This window comes from Phacochoerus africanus, chromosome 1 (genome assembly GCF_016906955.1).
Source record: "Phacochoerus africanus isolate WHEZ1 chromosome 1, ROS_Pafr_v1, whole genome shotgun sequence".
Classification (NCBI taxonomy): Eukaryota; Metazoa; Chordata; class Mammalia; order Artiodactyla; family Suidae; genus Phacochoerus; species Phacochoerus africanus.
The window spans coordinates 128,187,238-128,205,907 of NC_062544.1; the positions used below are offsets into that span (position 1 = coordinate 128,187,238).

At 50.4% G+C, this 18,670-nt stretch overlaps 1 protein-coding gene across 3 annotated transcripts in view; it reads right to left on the reverse strand.

Moving 5' to 3' along the window:
- The window catches only part of LRIG1 (leucine rich repeats and immunoglobulin like domains 1), a 116,988-nt gene that overhangs the window by 16,518 nt on the left and 81,800 nt on the right, over positions 1-18,670 (reverse strand). For all 3 annotated transcript variants that reach the window (XM_047778829.1, XM_047778839.1, XM_047778848.1), the window contains exons 5-10: positions 17,831-17,974; positions 16,042-16,185; positions 13,425-13,568; positions 10,132-10,275; positions 8,045-8,125; positions 1-72 (exon numbers count right to left, since the gene is read on the reverse strand). In XM_047778829.1, coding sequence (XP_047634785.1) covers positions 1-72; positions 8,045-8,125; positions 10,132-10,275; positions 13,425-13,568; positions 16,042-16,185; positions 17,831-17,974 — 729 coding nt within the window. The remainder of the gene's footprint in view (positions 73-8,044; positions 8,126-10,131; positions 10,276-13,424; positions 13,569-16,041; positions 16,186-17,830; positions 17,975-18,670) is intronic.

The window sequence follows — 18,670 nt, forward strand, 5'->3', positions numbered from 1 at the left end:
AGGTGCTCAAGGCCTTCCAGCCCCGAGAATGCTCTCTTAGCCACAGACTTGATCTTATTTCCAAACAGAGTTCTGCAGTTTCCAAACATCCAGAAATGGGGGGTCAGGGAGATGGGGGTGGGGAAAAGGGGGGACAACAAGGGAGAGGGGGAGATAGAGAACACACAATTAGAGTGGTGCCATCTGATAATTCTGTCCAGGGAGGCAGGTGGAAATCTGACCTGCGCTGAGATTATGCGTCTGAAGTATGCGGGCCCTCCCCCTTCTGAAATGAAATACCTTTATCTTTATTAGAATTTAACAGTGATGACAGGTAGGAATTGCATGCACTGTCTCGCCAAAAGGCCCCTTGCGGTGCTAAATGGAAATCACCTTGTTCGGCCTGGGCTGCCTCTCTGCAAGGACCACCCACAGGTGGGGTAGGGGTGGGGGTGTAGCCACAGCCTCCTGTCGGGGGAGGAGGCTGAGCTCTGCTCCAGTGAGAGGAAGCAGAGTCAGAGAAGCAATGAAAACTCGTGCAACTAAAAACTACCAGCCACTTCTGAAAACGGCACCCTGAGGATAAAGGTCCCCAAAGGAGGCAAGAAGGCAGGACAAAGGGCATCCAGGGAGATGGCTGCCTGGCTCTTTGCTGCAGTCAGGACGCAGGCACAGCGAGCTGTACCCCTGCTAAGAGAAGGCCCCTCAGCTCTTTAGCAAAAGCCCGGATTTTAAACGATGCCAGTGCCCCAGATTCACTAAATCCAACCTAGACTGGTCCTCAAAGGTCAGCCCCCAACGGTATCTAATGCCTGTGCCCAGACTGCCTTCCCACGAGGAGGGGGCCCTGCTTCCAGGAATTGCCAATCACAGCAGTGACGGTCAGGAGTTTTTGCAGAAACCAGAGTTCCCATCTTGGCTCAGTGGTAACGAACCCAACAGTGGTAATGTCGCGGGTTTGATCCCTGGCCTCGCTCTGTGGCTTAAAGATCCAGTGTAGCCATGAGCTGTGGTGTAGGTCGCAGACTTGGCTTGGATCTCACGTTGCTGTGGCTATGGCACAGGCCAGCGGCTGTAGCTCCAATTCAACCCCTAGACTAGCAACCTCCATATGCCACAGGTATGGCCCTAAAAAGACAAAAAAAAAAAAGTTTTTGCAGAAACCAAAGTCTGGCCCCCACAATCCACATGGGAGAAACAAAGGCCTCTTCACAGCTGTGTCATCCAAAGGACTGGATGTGGGGAAGGGGGGATAGGCATCAAGGTTCCAGCTTTCCCTTCTTGTTATCAGAGGCTCAGCTGAGAGACCCCCAAGGTGTTCCGTCTAACTGCAGCCAGCACGGGAAACTCTGCCAGCCAATGCCTAAGGTAATGCTGACAAGGACAGGGCTCTCTGACTGTGGTCACCACCAGGATTCTCCAAAGGGCAGGTTAAGAAAGACGGGGGCTGCTGGGAGCCGGCTCCTGAAAGTCTCAGAGCTGCAGGGCTAGGATGGGGTCCCCCAGGCACCAAGTGCAGGTGGTCAGGACAGACAGCCTTAGAAAAAGGCAAGTGGGCTCAGCCCCTCACTAGGACAGGGAATGCCGTGCCGAGATCCCTCTACGAAAAAGTGGAATGATCTCGACTTTCAGAGGAGGGTCAGCTCTACCTTGAGACTTGGGTTAACATGGGGACCCACAATAAAGGAATCCAAACTGGAAAGGAGAACTAAAACTGTCACTGTTTGCAGATGACATGACACTATACCTAGAAAATCTTAAAGACATTACCAGAAAACTGTTAGAACTCATCAATGAATTTGGTAAAGTTGCAGGATAGAAAATTATTAATCCATAGAAATTGACTGCATTTCTATCTACTAACAATGAAAGATCAGAAAGAGAAATTAGGGAAACAATTCCATTTACCATCACATCAAAAAGAATAAAATACCTAGGAATAAACCTACCTAAAGAGACAAAAGACCTATACTCTGAAAACTATAAGATGATGATGAAAGATACCCAAGATGACACAAGTAGATGGAAAGATATCATGCTCATGGATTAGAAAAATCAATATTATCAAAATGACTATATTACCAAAGGCAATCTACAGATTCAATGTAATCCCTTTTAAATTACCAATGGCATTTTTCACAAAAGTAGAAAAAAATATTTTGAAGTTTGTTTGGAAGCACAAAAGACATAGAATAGCCAAAGCCACCCTGAGGAAAAAAAAATGGAGCTGGAGGAATCAGACTCCCTGACTACAGACTATACTACAAAGCTACAGTCATCAAAACAGTATGGTACTGGTACAAAGACAAAAATATACATCAGTGGAACACGATAGAAAGCCCAGAATTAAACCCACAAACCTATGGTCAACTAATCTATGACAAGGGAGGCGAGAATATACAATACAGAAAAAACAGTCCCTTCAATAAGTGGTGCTGGGAAAACTGGACAGCTACATGTAAAAGAAATTACAACACTTCCTAACACCATACACAAAAATAAACTCAAAATGGATTAAAGACTTAAACATAACAGCAGATACTGTAAAACACTTCGAGGAAAACATAGGCCACTTTCTGACATAAACCTCAGCAGTATCTTCTCAGATATACCTCCTAGAGTAATGACAACAAAAACAAAAACAAACAAATGGGACCTATTTGTTTTTGCACAGCAAAGGAAACCCTAAACAAAACGAGAAGACAACCCACAAAATGGGAGAAAAGCTTTGCAAATGAAGTGACTGATAAGGGATTCATCTCCAAAATATATGTAATCACCTTCTTCAGCTCAGTACCAAAAAAAAAAAAAAAAAAAAAAACCCACCAAAAAATGGGCAAAAGATCTAAATAGACAATTCTCCAAAGACTTATAGACGGCCAAAAAATACAAGAAAAGATATTCAACATCACTAATTATTAGAGAAATGCAAATTAAAGCTACTATAAGGTACTACCTTACACAAGCAGAATGGCCAACATCAAAAAATCTACAAACAATAAATACTGGAGAGGGTGTGCAGAAAAGGGAACCCTCTTGCACTATTGGTGGGAATGTATATTGGTGCAACCACCATGGAAAAGAGTATGGAAATTCCTCAAAAAACTAAAAATGCAATTACCATTTGATCCAGCAATCCCACTCCTGGGCATCTATCCAGAGAAAACCATGAATCGAAAAGATACATGCACTCCAGTGTTCATGGCAGCACTATATACAATAGCCAACACATGGAAACAACCTAAATGCCCATCAACAGAGGAGTGGATAAAGAAGACATGGTACATATACACCATGGAACATTACTCAGCCATTAAAAGTAAATAGATAATGGCATTTGCAGCAACATGGATGGACCTAGAAATTATCATGCTAAGTGAAGTTAGACAGTAAGACACCAATGTCATATGCTATCACTTATATGTGGAATCTAAAAAAGGGTTACAATGAATTTCTTTGCAGAAAAGAAACTGACTCACAGACTTTGAAAAACTTATGGTTTCCAAAGGAGACCTGTTGGAAGGGGAGGGATGGGCTGGGGGTTTGGGATGGACATGTAAAATTGGTTGTTATCATGGTTGCACAACTATAAACATAATAAAATTCACTGAGTAAAAAACAAACAAACATGGGGACTCACAAAGGAAACCAGAAAGCATCAACCTCTTCCCCCAAAGAGGAAAGAAACATGAGCCCTGAAGAAAACCAAAGATGGCAGGGCAGCCTGGCAATGCTCACCACCTGTGCCCCGAGCTCCTGCCTAACTGCAAAGGGCTCCTGGGGCCATGGAGGCCAGTACCAGGAGGCTGCTTCCAGGAACACAGGACCACATGGAGAGAACACAGACCACGCCAGGTGACAAAGGAGGCAGCTGGACCACAGGGATGCCCCACCCCTGAGTCAGGATAGACTCCGTGTTCCTGGGTCCTCAGCTGAAGCAGTCCCATCAGGAACTCTGAGCTCTGCCCTTGACCACACCAGCTCTGTCACCAGCCTCCAGAGGGTAGAGGAGCACAAAGGCCAAAGACCCCTTTGCCTGTTCCTTCCCTCGGAGATAGTCAGCATGGACATGGAAATAATCTCATCCTGAAAGAGTTTCCACAACTGCTGTTGGTCTAAAGCTTTTATTCTAAAACAAAAAACCCCAATACCTGGAAGCCCAGTGGCTGTGCTAACTGGGTTCCCTCACCAGAGCAGCCGGCCCCAGCCCATGGGCACCGGAGCCCGGCACTTCTGAGAGCGCTGCCAACCTCTCACTTACTCAGATCCCCCCGGGCCAAGTCAGTGTGGGCTCCAGATCCTAGTAGAACGTACTGGATTGTTTAGTGAAATCTTCCGTCAAGGAGATCCAGGAAAAATGCTGTGCTTTATTTCACCCGTTAAATATTAGTCACGTTGACCTCTTTTACAACACGGGGCAGGCTGTTACTTCTAATGGTGATAACAGCAATAAAACAAATTCTCAAATTCTCAATTATGCAGGAGGCGAATTGTCCTGTTGGTGGATTAAAATAGGTCCTCACATTCCCCCAGCAGAGGTCTGAGGGTGGAGGCTGAGGCTCGGCTAACAGCCGCTGTGTAGGGAGAGGGGAGCTAGGTCTGGGAGCCAGGAGGAGGCCACTCTGTCCCACGTGCTAGTGGGCACCTGATCACGGGCTCCCAGAGAAGGGACAGCGGGCCCACAATTCTCCACACCACTGACTTGGAGCAGACAGCAGCTATGGGAATCAGCCTATCACACTTTCTCCCTCATCCCAAACCAACCCAGCCAAGGGCCTTCCAGGCAGCCTTCACCCCCTGAAGACTGCAAGGCACAGGCCACCACTGTGACATTCAGCCCCCGCCCCCAGGAACGCCACAGAGAGCTGGAACCATGGTGAGGCACCTGCATCCAGTTGTGCACACAAGTGACTGAATGCACCTCTGCAGCTCACTTGTGCCCCAGAAATCCTCCCTTCCCTTGTACACACTATGACGCTCTGTGGGCCCCCAGCAGGTGTCCCATAAACATTCTAGAAGGGGGCCAGGTGGGTGGGTGAGAGTATTAACACCTCGCCAGGAAGCCCCAGGATGAAGAACCATACACAATGGGTGTATGGTCCCTTCCTTCCGGTAAGGGCAGAACAGGCTGCTCGGCTCAGGTGCTCACTTGTTCCTTTCCTGGAAAACGTTTTACTTCTGGTCTGGCCTCGAGCAGGGCAGGGAGGACCCTAGGTCCTCAACCAAGTGAGCACAGGCCAGGGAGCGAGCCCACTTTCTCGTCGGAGGGAGACCCCTGGCCTCTAGCCCACAGGTGCTTCCATGGCCGTGCCACCCAGGTCCAAGGGACTCCAAGCTGCAGCAGCCCACGGCATGGCCTGGCAGCTTCTGAAGGGGGGGAACAGACCCCCACATCTAGAGGGGCCAAGAGACTTGCCAGCGGGCCACTCAAACGGGGCAACGCAGTTTGACAGTCATGATGCAGGGCATCCAGGTAGTGCCCTGCAGAGAGACTAGAGCATGAGCGGCACCTCTTCCCTTTACTCTGGGCTATGTACGACATGGGCCGGTTCATGCAAAACCAGAAGGCCAGTGCCTCGCAGGGCCAGCCACCTCACAGGGGAGAAGAGCCTCCAGATGCTGCTCACAGTGGTTTTGGTCACATGCAGCAACTTGATATGGGATCAGTTCCAGACCAGGGACTGAGCTTGGGCTACAGTGGTGAAAGTGCTGAGTCCTAACTACTAGACCACCAGGGAACTCCCAGCACACAGTGGTTTTAACTGGAGATATTCACTAGCTTTGAGGGAAAGCATCTGCCTTCCTTTATTGCTTTTAACGTGGCAACTTCATACACCATCATAGACACAAAAGAGTGTCATTAGCCCCACATGCCCGTCACACAGCTAGTCGTCATCCTTGTGCCAATCCTGTTTCATTTCTGCCCACTTCCCATTCCCAGCCCAGCTGGACCACTGGGAATGTGCATCCCATCATGTTCTTTTTATCCAAGAAAGGGTTGTTTCTTTTGCAAAATAATCATAATGCCATTTCACCTAAGTGACTGCATATATTTAATCATGTTAAGTGTTGTTACTGTCCCAATTTCACAACTGTGTGTATCTCTCTGTTTTTTGGAAACACATACAAGAGCCCCCAGCCCCCAGATCCTGACAAGTGGGGCTCGGCAGAAGGACACTGGACACTTAGAGGTCAGGGTCACCCCATGCTTCCACAGAGCCCGTATCAAGCAGCTCAGCACAAGTGAGGGACACAGACGCCCATGCTGACTTCTGGGATTTTACAAAGGAGAAAATGATGGGGACAGACAGCAAGCAACCGGGAAGGAGGCTCCAGGCTATAGACTGTAGGAGCTGGTTTATGCAAAACCAGAAGCCCCACTGCCCTCAAGAGTTGCTGCCCCTTACCTGGCAATAAAGAGCCTCCTGGAAGCTAAGACGCCCAAGAAACGGCTCCGGGTTCCACAGCAGGGACACGCCCCACACAGGACCCCACCCTGACCCCCCTCAGTTACACTGAAGCCAGGCAAGGTGCTGAAGAGTGAGGCTTGTGCTCAACAGCTGCCAGGTGCCCACTGTCTGTGCCCCCAGCCGCCACATCAGAGCGTGGAGCTCCTGTGGTCAATGACAGTCCTCTGTCCCACCTCACTGTGCTGTCCTGCCTCTTCCCAAGCTTGCTGGGTAAAGGGCTCAGGAGGTGGAGAAAGAAGTATTTTCTCAGGGGAGAAAAAGAAGGCTGACAGGTATGTGTGACCCACTATCAGAACACAGGATGCTCCAGAAGAGACAGGAGGCTCAGGGATCCAAAATCGCTTACGCTCACTCAGAAGCCCCAGAGCATCAAAGGTGTGAAAAACCCCACTTTTCAAAACAAATTGGAAACCTTTATAGTATGGCAAGACCCTCCCATCAGAGGCTTTTCTGGAGCTTCGCCCTCCGCTGCTGCTTTTAAAATATTTACTTTATACGCGTGCTCTCCCTGGCTTGCCATCACCAAGACAGGCTGGGGAACACGGAGCAGTGACCATTTTGTGTCTTGTCCTCATACAAACCCTCCCTCGAGTGGCTAGTAAACACTAACACCACCTCCCACCCCCACTCCTGCATGCTCCTGGGCAGCATCTGCACAAAGCGCTGGTAAGACGAAGAAAGGGGTAGGACAGGGGAGCTACAACATGGGCTTCAAGGCAGACAGGTGACTCCTGGCCCTGCCACCGGCCAGCTGTGTGGTCTTGGGCACAATCCCTTCACCTTGGTGTCCCCAACTACAGAAGAACTGCATAACACAGCCTGCCCTCCTGAGACAGTTAGATATAAGACACACATGCCTCAGAGAATAACTAGCAAAGTACAGGAGCTTAAAAAAACAAACCTCAAACACCGGAAACTGTGAATAAAAAACAGCTACTATATTACCCTTGGTAATGATTGTTTCTGTTGAAGATCAGAAATGACAACAAAAACACTACCTGAGACTCAAAACCATCAAGAGTTACTTGGCTTCAGATGTTTAAAACTTCTAGAGATTGGGTAAGAGGGCAAGGTTCCTTTGATCAAAGAACAAACTGGGCTCTTTTCACATCACTTAAGAACTGAACAGTAGAGAAGATCCAACAGGTCAAACACCAGCTCTCCAGCCCCGGAAAAACCAACGCCCAGGGTTACAAGGAGCCTGCAGGCCTGAGCACCTCCGATAACAAGGGAAAGCTAGAACCTTGATACTTTTCATTAGCAAGGTCCAGCCGCTGCAGGGGTCACCCTCACCCCTTCCCCACGTCCAGTTCTTTGGATGACACAGCCATGAAGAGGCCTTCGTTTCTCCCATGTGGATTTTGGGGTCCAGACTTTGGTTTCTGCAAAAACTCTTGATAGTCGCTGCTGTGCCTGACATTTCCTGGAAGCAGGGCCCCCGCCTCGTGGGTACGCAGTCCTGGGGGCTGCTCTCCTGTGCAGATGCCTCTTCCACAACAAGAGAAGATAAAGGAGCCAGTGGTGCCGTGGGAGAGCCCAGAACGGGGGTGGTGGCGGCAGGGCTGTAAGGGACCTCCCAGGGCCCAGATACTCACAGCTTGCTGAGGCTGTCCAGCCCTGTGAAGGCGCCACTGGTGTCTTCGATGGTGCCCGAAATCTCGTTGTGGTCCAGCTCCCTAGGAAGGAGATGGACAGAAGGCTCACTGCCCAGTCTGTCACTTGGAAGCTCAAAACATCTTGACATGTTCTAGATGCCCAGACATAATGTCAGGTTGTGCTGAGAGGCGTGACTAGCAGGCACCCCCTGCCCTGTAGCCTGGCTTTCTCAGGCACTCAACAAAGCTGACATGTGTCACAGACTAGCAGCTTCCTGGCTGCATCTGCCGCTCCCCAGTAGGCTCAGCCAGACCCAGGGAAGGGCTGCAGATGGCCCATGGGAAAGCATGCTTTTGATTCTGCCCCAAGAGCAGACTTCTGGCCTCTGCTCTGAGAAGGAACCCGAAAAGTTCCCTAAGGTTCCTGCCTGCTTTCACACCACCCAGGGGCCCTTTTCTGAACTTGACCAGGAAAATGCAGAAGGCACTGGAGAAAAGCGACAAGGAAAAAAGAGGCCCCTGCCTAGGGCCCTCCCTGACCCACATCTAGGCTGGCAGGTGGGTCTGGAGCCTGGAGCCCCCGTCTCCCCCTGCCTGGGGCCTGCACAGGTGCTGACTCCCTGCCAGGGATGACATCTGGGTGCTGAGTCAGCCTTGTGACCCACTTGCCAGGATTGGAGCATGGGGCCAACTTCTGAGCCGAGTCTTCTCCAGCAGCACAAATCACAAGGCCGATGACTCAGCTTCCTCCCCCAGCTTCCAAGGGCAGGTCACCGAGCCAGGCGAGACGCCCCACCTGGCGACCAGGCCCCTGGGTTGGCCCCCTCCAACTTTCCACAAGGTCTCCTCCGCCCTCCTCTCCTGAGCCCCTGCAGCAGAGGCAGGCCAGGAACAGAAAGGGATGGTGCTCTTGGCTCCTGTGAGCTCCAGCAGGGAGGGGAGCACGGCCTGCAGAGTGAAATGCTGCTCGCTGTGACCTTCACTTTACAGCAGGAAGCTCAGAGTGCTGTGACTCCAAGACTTCTGAAGGGACTCCTCCTGCCGCGGGTTCCTCCCTATCATCTTCATACTGAAAAGCCCGGACCCAGCTTTGTGTGCCTGTCCCCTTGCTCCTCACCGTGGCTGCCAAGGATTTTCTCTTTTCTCTGGCCCGCTCAGTCTAAACGTTCCAGCCTTGTTATGCAGCCCTGCAAGGGCTTGGAGGCTGACCTCGGCTTGAATAGCCTGGCATCTGGGCTCTTTCACGCTCCCCAACGACGGCCTGGCATTAATAATCTCTGTTCGCTCTGCCAGGTGCAAGTGCAAAGTCCTTCCGCCCTGTCACTCCCGAACAGGCCGCTCTTTCTGGGAAGGAGGCCTCAGAACCCATGGCAGCCACTGTCTGCTCAAATCCAAATGCCCCCCACCCCCGCCCCTAAAATAGCTGGTTTTTCTCTATTGGCTGGAAGTTCTCAGAAACCCACAACTAAAAAATTCTAAGTCCTAGAAAAGCACCCCACAGCAACTTCTGGCAACTTTCCCCACCTCGTTGAGAACTTAGAGGGAAATGACACGGCCACCTCTGTTTTGTTAAACGACCCAGAGAAGGCTTAGGGCGAGACCCAGTACTCCCCAGTCACCTCTCCTGGAAGCAGGTGTCCTGGACTCAGGTGCACTACAGGAATGCTGATGCCAGCCCTAGACAGGAGCCTCGGTGTTTGCCACGGCTCAGGTAAAAACATATTCAGGACTTAAAGTTGGAAGTTGCATCAGGAAGGCTCAAAATGGGAAAGATGGCCCTACGGCCGCTGTCCTGGAGTCCGCAGTGGGAGGCCAGGAGAAGCAGGATTGACTGCCAAGGCACTGCGAGAACCAGCGCGTGGTGACCAGAGCTCTTTGTCATCGTCACTTTAGGCACCACCCTGGATGGGAATGAGGGACCTTTTCCTCCTCAACCAGTTCTTGTTCCTATTACATGAAAGTTTGAGACCCTGCACACATCACATGTGAGCTCTGGATCCAATTCTGACTTGATACCAGCGAGAAAGGAATTTAGTGAAGCAGCTGGTCTGCTCTATTCTCCCATCAACCCAACAATGAAGACGTACAAGACACGGAGGCTTTTGAGTCCCCTGAAGGCGCCTTCTGCGATGTGACTGATGGAATTATGGCTGAGGCGCAGGATGCTCAAGCTACTCAGGTCGGCCAGGCTCTCCTCATCCAGCCGGGTCAGATTATTGAAGGACAGAATCCTGAGGAAGGGGAGGGGAAAGCAAACATCACCATGAGATGGCAGGGGATGGCCCTCCCTCTCCTCTTCCAAACATGGAGCCACAGTTGGCCAGTCATCTGGGTCCCAGTGGGAAGGGACACCCACAGGAATCCTGAGGACAGAATGGTCTCATAGCTAGAAAACCACTGAGGCCCGATACCCCTACAATCTGACTCCTAGGAGGAGATCTTTAAGTTGTAAGGACTATTAAGGTCATACAACAATGACCCACAAGGCTCCAACCCCTTCATGCACCTAGTGTCCATGGCTGGTCCTGGTTTATGCCAGGCAAGACCGCTCACATCTGTGGCCTGAGACTCTGTGAAGGGGATCCCAGTGGTTTCTCACAGTGAACAAGGGAGCTGTCAGCCACCCAACATTGGCCAGCAGAGGGCACCACTAGCTACTGCCTGGAACAAGCCTTCCTCCCTGATGTGTGAACCTTACCTGGGCAGCAACACAGGCCTAGAGTCTCCCATCCTGACTTCCCTGTGCTCACCCAAGCCAGCCTCTTAGCATGAACCCCTTACTGTAAACAGGACAGGGACCCCCATCCCCCACGCAATTGCAAACCTTCCCTGAGCATCAGAATGAAACGTTCCTTCCTCCCAGCACATCCCCTGCACCCCTGACAAAGCCCTCGGTGGGCTAGTTAGATATTGGTCATCTATCAAGAAAAGATGGGAACTCTGGCCTGGGGCAGGAGGAAGGAAAATAAATTCAGAGAACACTGGTAAGTCTTTAAAGCCAGCAGGCTTTCTTTACTGAAGAAATAAGTCATGGTGTCTGTCAGCTGCAATGAGTTGGCAGGAGATCAAAATTATATCCTCACCTGCAATTAAAGAATTTAGCCTTTTAAAGGAGGGGTAGGGCACACACGAAGGGAAGCAAGCCTAAGTCTGGCTCCAAGGTTACTTTGCTACTATCGGAAAAGTGATAGGCTGGTCAGGGCGCACTCCTGTGACCTTCCCTGCCCCTTCTGAAGGGCACAGGGGGTGTGCCCCCCGCCACTGCTGCCTCAGCACTGGGGTGCACTCACCCTCCTAGGCTGTGCAAGTGCATGGGCTCCAGCATGGGGGGTTGGACACAGAAAACCACAGGTCCTGGAGGTCCCTAGGGTCCCAGCCTGAGCCAAGAGCCTTTCAGGAGCCTCCAATTCCATGTGAGAACCCCGTGCAGCTGTGCTGCCTGGAAGGGTCAGGAAGCTACACCCAAAAGGTTGAATGCTAACACACGCACACTTAGACTCCAAGGAAAGCCAGTTCTGGGAAAGAGGCAAGACTATTGATTTTTGCATTAGGTGGTGATGGATTTGCCGAAAATATAAACTCCAGGTCAGTGTTGGGTGGGTATAGAAGCGACTGGAGGGGGAAGGAGGTGGGGGAGCTGGGGCAGTGGGGGGAAGGGGAAAGGGAGAGAAAACAGAAGAATAGATAAAAATACTAGCTGTGAGACTCAACACTGAGTTTAAACATTCCCGTAACTTGCCTGGTGAGGTCAAGAAACAGATAAGGGAGACAAAGGCTTGGCACTCTAGTATTCATGGTAGTTGGTGAATCTTTTTTGGGATGTTTTTTATTCCTCCAAAAAAACCCAATCTTCTAGACATAAGATGAAAAGCAACGGACATGGCTGTGTCTACCAGGTCCCTGCAATGCTGCTTTTCACGAGCAGCAACCCGAAAGGACCCAGCCAGGACCCAGCCCCTCCCACCAAGAAGAGAACCTGTCACCAGCTCAGGGGTGCCCGTCCCATCCTGGAGCCCTATCCGAGACATCTCTTTAAAGGAAATGGGGGCACACGTTCACGTTAGCATGGGAGCCCCACTACCAGGTCGAGGGAGAGCACGGGGTGGGGGAGGGGGGGCTGGGTCCTGCACCTCATGTCTAAGGGAAAGACAGTGGCAAGGACACATGCGTAATTCCCCAACCTTCAGGCCATTACTGTCTCTCAGGTTCACTGTCATTTCTGTGTTTGAGCCCAAATACAGGCATACCTTGTGTTTTGCTTTACTGCACTTTGTAGATGTTGCATTTTTTTTTTTTAACAGATTGAAGGTTTCGGCAACCCTGCGCAGTCAGATGATGGATGGCATTTTTTAACAAGAAGGTATTTTTCTTCTTCCTTTTTTTTGTCTTTTCGCCATTTCTTGGGCCGCTCTTGCAGCATGTGGAGGTTCCCAGGCTAGGGGTCGAATTAGAGCCATAGCCGCCGGCCTACGCCAGAGCCACAGGAACGCAGGATCCAAACCGCATCTGCAACCTACACCACAGCTCACAGCAACGCTGGATCCTTAACCCACTGAGCAAAGCCAGGGATCGAACCCACAACCTCATGGTTCCTAGTCAGATTCGTTAACCACTGCTCCACAACGGGAACTCCTAAACATCATTTTTTTAGACATAATGCTATTGCACTCTTAATAGACTACGGTATAGCATAAATACTTTTCTAGGAGTTTCCATCGTGGCTCAGTGGAAACGAATCCAACTAGTATCCATGTGGATGTGGGTTCGATCCCTGGCCTCACTGCTCAGTGGGTCAAGGATCTGGATTGCCATGAACTGTGGTGTAGGTCACAGATGTGGCTCGGATCCTGCGCTGCTGTGGCTATGGCGTAGGCCAGCAGCTGTAGCTCCAATTTGACCCCCAGCCTCAGAAGGAACTTCCATGTACTGCAGATATGGCCCTAAAAAAGAAAAAAAAAAGAGAGATACTTTTCTATGTACAGGGAAACCTAAAAGTCTGTATTACTCGCTTTAATGTGGCACATGCTTCACTGCGGTGGTCTGGAACTGAACGTGCAAGGTCGCACACAGAGGTCTGCCTGTGGCCCCCTCACTAGACCAACGCCTGTCATGTAGTGCAGCGACATGAACAGAGGTTCTCAGAGCAGGTACCCTTCAATAATAGCCCTACTAAACCCAAGGTGAGCCACAGAGTAGAGGTAAGGTGGGAGTCAAGCTCTGGTGAATGGGGCCCAAAAGGTCTCCGGTTCTTCCTCTGCAGGGGCTCTGGCCCCCTGAGCCACTGTACTGTGGGATGCTGCCAAGAGCTCCCCAGGCTCTAGAGCCTTCCCATCCAGGCCATGTCCCTAAATTCCACACAGAGCCAAGCAGGGACACTCACAGCTCATGCAGCCTCTGGCAGAAGCTCCAGCCATCACGGTTGATCCGGGAGATGGAGTTGTTGCTGAGGTGGAGCTGGTGCAGGGCCGTGAGGCCGTAGAGCGAGCCACTGTTCACCTCTGCCAGGCTGTTGAACTCCAGGTGCCTGCAAAGACAGGATGCTGAGCAGGGACCCAAGGGGCTCATGCACCTACCCCACAGGTGGCAAAGGAACAGCCCACTGGCGTCACACTCTGGTCCCTAACAAAATACTGGAAAGATCTGTGAGCCGTTTGCTCATGTGCATGCATGTATGTGTGTGTGTGTGCATGCACGCACCTAAGTGTGCATGTGTGTGCACTTATATGGGTGTGTGCACCTCCACCTCTGTGTGTGTGTGTGTGTGTGCGCGCCTATGTAGGGGGTGAGGGAAGACAGGCGAGGCAGCACGAATGGTGGTGAGGACCCAGGCCAAAGCAGAGCTCAGGGGCCAAGTAGAAGCTGCTGAGAAGCGACCTGTTTAGCCAGATAGCCATAAACCAGCACACACAGGAGCTCTGAACAGCAGGCAGGCCCACTTAAGGAAGAAGAAGGGAAAGATGAGGAGGTAGCTCTCATCGTTATCACCATCTTGCAGATGAGCAAACTGATCCTGAGAGATGCTAGGGAAACTAGCTCATTCCAGGGCTTAGCCAGTAGTTATGGCCCAGCCATCAAACCCAGGTTTGGCTAATCAAGTCTGGGCTCTGGACCACTGAGCCCACAGGCATGGCTTGAGCTCTGGGGTCAGACTACTTAGATTTTGTTGCTGTTGTTGTTGTTTGCTTTTCATGGCCGCACCTGAGGCATATGGAGGCTCCCAGGCTAGGGGTTGAATCAGAGCTACAACTTCTGGCCTACTACACCACAGCCACAGCAATGCAGGATCCCTGCCACATCTGCGACCTATACCACAGCTCACACAAAAGCCAGATCCTTAACCCACTGAGCGAGGCCAGGGATCAAACCCACATTCTCAAGGGTACCAGCCGGGTTCATAACCTGCTGAGCCACGATGGCAACACTGGACTACTTGGATTTAATTTGCAATTTTACCACCTGGGTGGTTAAATGAGCCTGAACATCCTGAAAGTGGAGTGACTCAAGAAGTATCAACTCCACAGGGCTGGTCTGAGAGGGAAGAAAACATGGGTCAGAATTTAAGCATCCGTGCTGAGAACTTAGCTCCTGCTGAGCTTACAGAGTAAGGATGCTACTATCATTCCACTTCTGGACCCAGCACAGCCCAGCCTGGAACAACGCTGCCCCACATGACCGGCCTCAGGAACAGCAGCTACCACTGCAAATGCTGCTCCACACTCATTATCACAAAGGCTTCAGGCAACCACATAGTGTGTGCTAATAACTCCACTTTCCCTTGACAATTCTCTTTTGACTCTCAGGCCACCCAGCACACCACTGCCGGGGTTTCAACATCTAAAATGACAGTTTTTAAGGATTCCAAGGAAAAAGGGTTCCTGAATACGTAAAAACAGACGTAGAGCCACTCCGAGGTGAACAGAGAGAGGAACAAAACAGTAGCACTAAGGCCATCATTTCACAAATCAAAGCGTGTGTGTGTGTGTGTGTGTGTGTGTGTGTGTGTGTGTGTGTGTGTGTGTGAAGGTGTGGACACTGAGGGATGCTTCTGATCATGAGGACGGCACAGGGAGTGGATGGAACTTGAATTCGAACTTTCGTTTTTTGGTTTCAGTTGCCAAGATAACTGATAAAGGACATAAACAGAATGGTGTAACTTTGAGAGTCTGGGAGGGAGTCAGGGTTGGGGGTGGATAACAGGTTAAATCATTGACCATAAAGCAAGGAATCTCATGTTAACATATCAACATAGTGGTATAAGTGTCTTTGGGAGTAACCACCAGCAAGACTGCCAGCAGAGAAACACAAAAATGGAAATGGTTTCAAGCAACTGCCTGCCTCCTGGGAGTGGAATTGGGGCAGAGAGAGAAGAGGGAGCTGGAGGGGGCTGCTATGGCCACTTTCCTCAGTCCCTGGTATTGCTCAACTACCAGTATCCCTTTCTTTTGATTAAAAAAATAAATTTCAATGTTTAAAAATTGAAGATCAGAAAACTGCCTCATCTGCCCTTTTCCAGATGCTTCTCTGCCGTGGTTTTCCGTGACTCTGGCAGGCGGGCAGCAAGCCCCGCAATTGTCCACATCTGGCTGGAGCAAACACTCCCTTGATAAAAGTGGAACATCTGCACCATGTGGCTTGACTGACTCACAAAACATAAATAAATCTCTCAGGATGAACCCGACATTTTTGGCCCACCTGCACAGCAAGAAAGACCATCAAACCTGAGGCAGGGAGAGAGGACACTTCCTGTGGTATGGGGGAGAGGGTAGAAAATGTGGGAAGGAGAACCCACGGTCCGTGAAGGAAGCAGGGGTGGGCAGCAGCCCAGCAAAACAGCCCCTCCCTGCGCCTGGTCTACTGACACCTCCGCCCCCTAGAGATCTTCCTAACTGGCAAGGAAAACACCCTGAGGTCTGGCCACGTCCCCACAGACACTGAGCAGGGCCAAGCTGACGTCCCAACAGGCAGGGCGCTGGGTCCAGCCGAAGTCCCACACTCACAGCACGTGCATCCTGGCCAGCCCCCAGAAAGCCCCGTCCGTCAGCTTGCTGATGTTGTTTCGCTGAAGCTTCAGCACCTCCAAACTGTCGAGCCCCTGGAACGTTAGGCCTTCAATCAGCCGAATCCGATTCCGATTGAGGTCCCTACAGAGACAAAGCCAGCAGTTCAGAGCATCCCCTAGTCACCCCGCCCACAAACACCCCCATAGAGCCCCTGGGGACAATTCAGGAAAGAGGTCCTGCAAGCCCAACCCACAGTGGGGGCCACGTGCATGCAGACACTGACTGGTCCCTGCTAATGGGTAAAAGGGGGACCCACCACGTCCACAACTGAGCGAGCGTGGTGGCCATTTCCTCCCTAAGCACCCATGACTCCACAGTGAGCAGGAGTGACTCAAGATGTGAATGTCTTAGGCGAGTTGTCTCTTGGCTCCACTGCAAAAATTCACACCAGATGCCTCAACCTAGGGAAGATCTAACCACTGGGTTTCAAAAGGCAATGACACTTCTCCCTCAGGCAGTACTCAGGTCTCTAGCGACAGAGAGAAGTGAGTGCACTCAGGAGGGGTCATCTGGATACACATACACACACACACACAGCCTTCCAGCTCCAGTATGATGAGACCCCAGTGAACCCAAAGATTTCAGGAATTGGGTAGACTGGCCCATCAGTCACGCTCAAGGAAGGGGCGGGAGAACACAGCCTCACCAGAAAGCCCCTGGTTTTCCCCAAATACTTCTGCAGTGTCTCATGAGCTACCCAAGTCCTGAGCCCAAGGAGCTCCTCCAGGACTGGAGAGAGCACAGCCAGGACCCACCATCCACGTGTGTTGCAGGGTAAGAACAGCAGTGAGGAGGCTGAGGGGCACCTGGTCTTTCCCCCAGTCCTGGCCCTGAGCAACTCTTTTGTTGTGCTTAAACCAAATCTCCAATATCGGCTTATTTTCCTGTGATACATTCTTCTGCTACAAAAAAAAAAAAAAAAAAAAAAGACAGAGGAAAACCAAAAAACCAAGGAACAAACAGTCCACCAGGTTCTGGTAAATAGAGGTTTTTCTGGACTACAAACCCTAGAACTTTCTAGGAGGCCACTCAGCTGTGCTGGTCAAAAAACTAAACAAATATATCTTTATTTAAAAAAAAAAATCAATCAACTACTTCATGAGATTAAGTCGACTCATCTTCTACTTCCCACCTCTGGTTATACTAACTTCCTCTCAAACCACTTAAGCAACATTGGACCCCATAATAGTCACAGCACAGGTTATACAGTTCCTTAAAAAGAAAAAAGAAAAAAAAAAAAAAGCCCCACAAAAACTGGAGTTCCCTGGTGCCCTAATCATTAAGGACTCAGTATTGTCACTGCTGTGGCCTGGGTTCAATTGGCGGTCTGGGAACTGCTGCATGCCATGGGTGGGGCCAAAAAAACCCCAAAAAACCCCACGGAAACCTCAACAATAAATAAGGAATCCAAGCCATACAGGCTAAGCATTAGCCAGGATCAGCTAAGCAACACAATTCCTCATGGCATTTTGCAAAGTGCCAACAAGGACATGCGTGAATATCCTCCATGGATGGTTCTCAGCAACCTGAGGCAGACTGCAGGCACCAGACCCAACTTCTAATTTGCTTTTATTAGGTGCTGCCGCACAGCCATTAATGGTAGTTTATGCAGAGCCTGATGGAGGGGGAGCTGGGAAGGGGGTGCATTTTGGATGAGGTCCTGGGGGAAGCCTGGCCTCGGTAAAGTTTAGATAAGCTTAATTAAAGTGCAGGTCTCTGTACTCACAGTTGTGTCAGCCGGGGTAACTTGAACGCTTTCACAGGAAGCTGGGTGATCCTGTTTTTGCTCAGCCGGAGCGTCAGCAGTGACCGTGACAGACCATCAAATGCTCCCGACTCTAGGGTGCTGATCCGATTGCTTGCCAGGTTGCTGGAATAGTTCGGGAGAGAAAACGCAGTGGTTAGTAGCCAAACAAGAACCTCTAAATAATTTTAAATGCGTCAGAGAGGGAAGAGAGGGAGGGGCACGAAGGGGGGCAGGGGATCAAGAGGTACCAACTACCATGGATAAAATAAATAAGCTACAAGGATATATTGTACAGCATTGAGGATATAACCAGTATCTTATAATAACTACAAATGGAATATGATCTATAAAAAACTGAACCCCTATGCTGTATACCTAAAACTAAGGTAATATTATAAATCAATTGTATCTCAATAAAAATTTTTTTAAAAAGGGATCTGTGAGTTCCCATCATGGCGCAGCGGAAACAAATCCGACTAGGAACCATGAGAGTGTGGGTTCAATCCCTGGCCTTGCTCAGTGGGTTGTGGATCCGGCATTGCTGTGAGCTGCAGTGTAGGTCGCAGACACAGCTTGGATCTGGCATGGCTGTGGCGTAGGCCAGCAGCTATAGCTCCAATTCAACCTCTAGTCTGAGAAACTCCATGTGCCATGGGTGTGCCCCCCACCAAAAAAAAGGGGGGGGCAAAAAAAGTGTGGGGGGGGATCTGTATAGAATCTCTTTAAAAAACAAGCAATATTTCATAGGACATCCACTCACAGGATATGTAAGGGGAACCTCCCCTCAAAATGCACTGTGCTGGGCAGTTAGGAACTGGG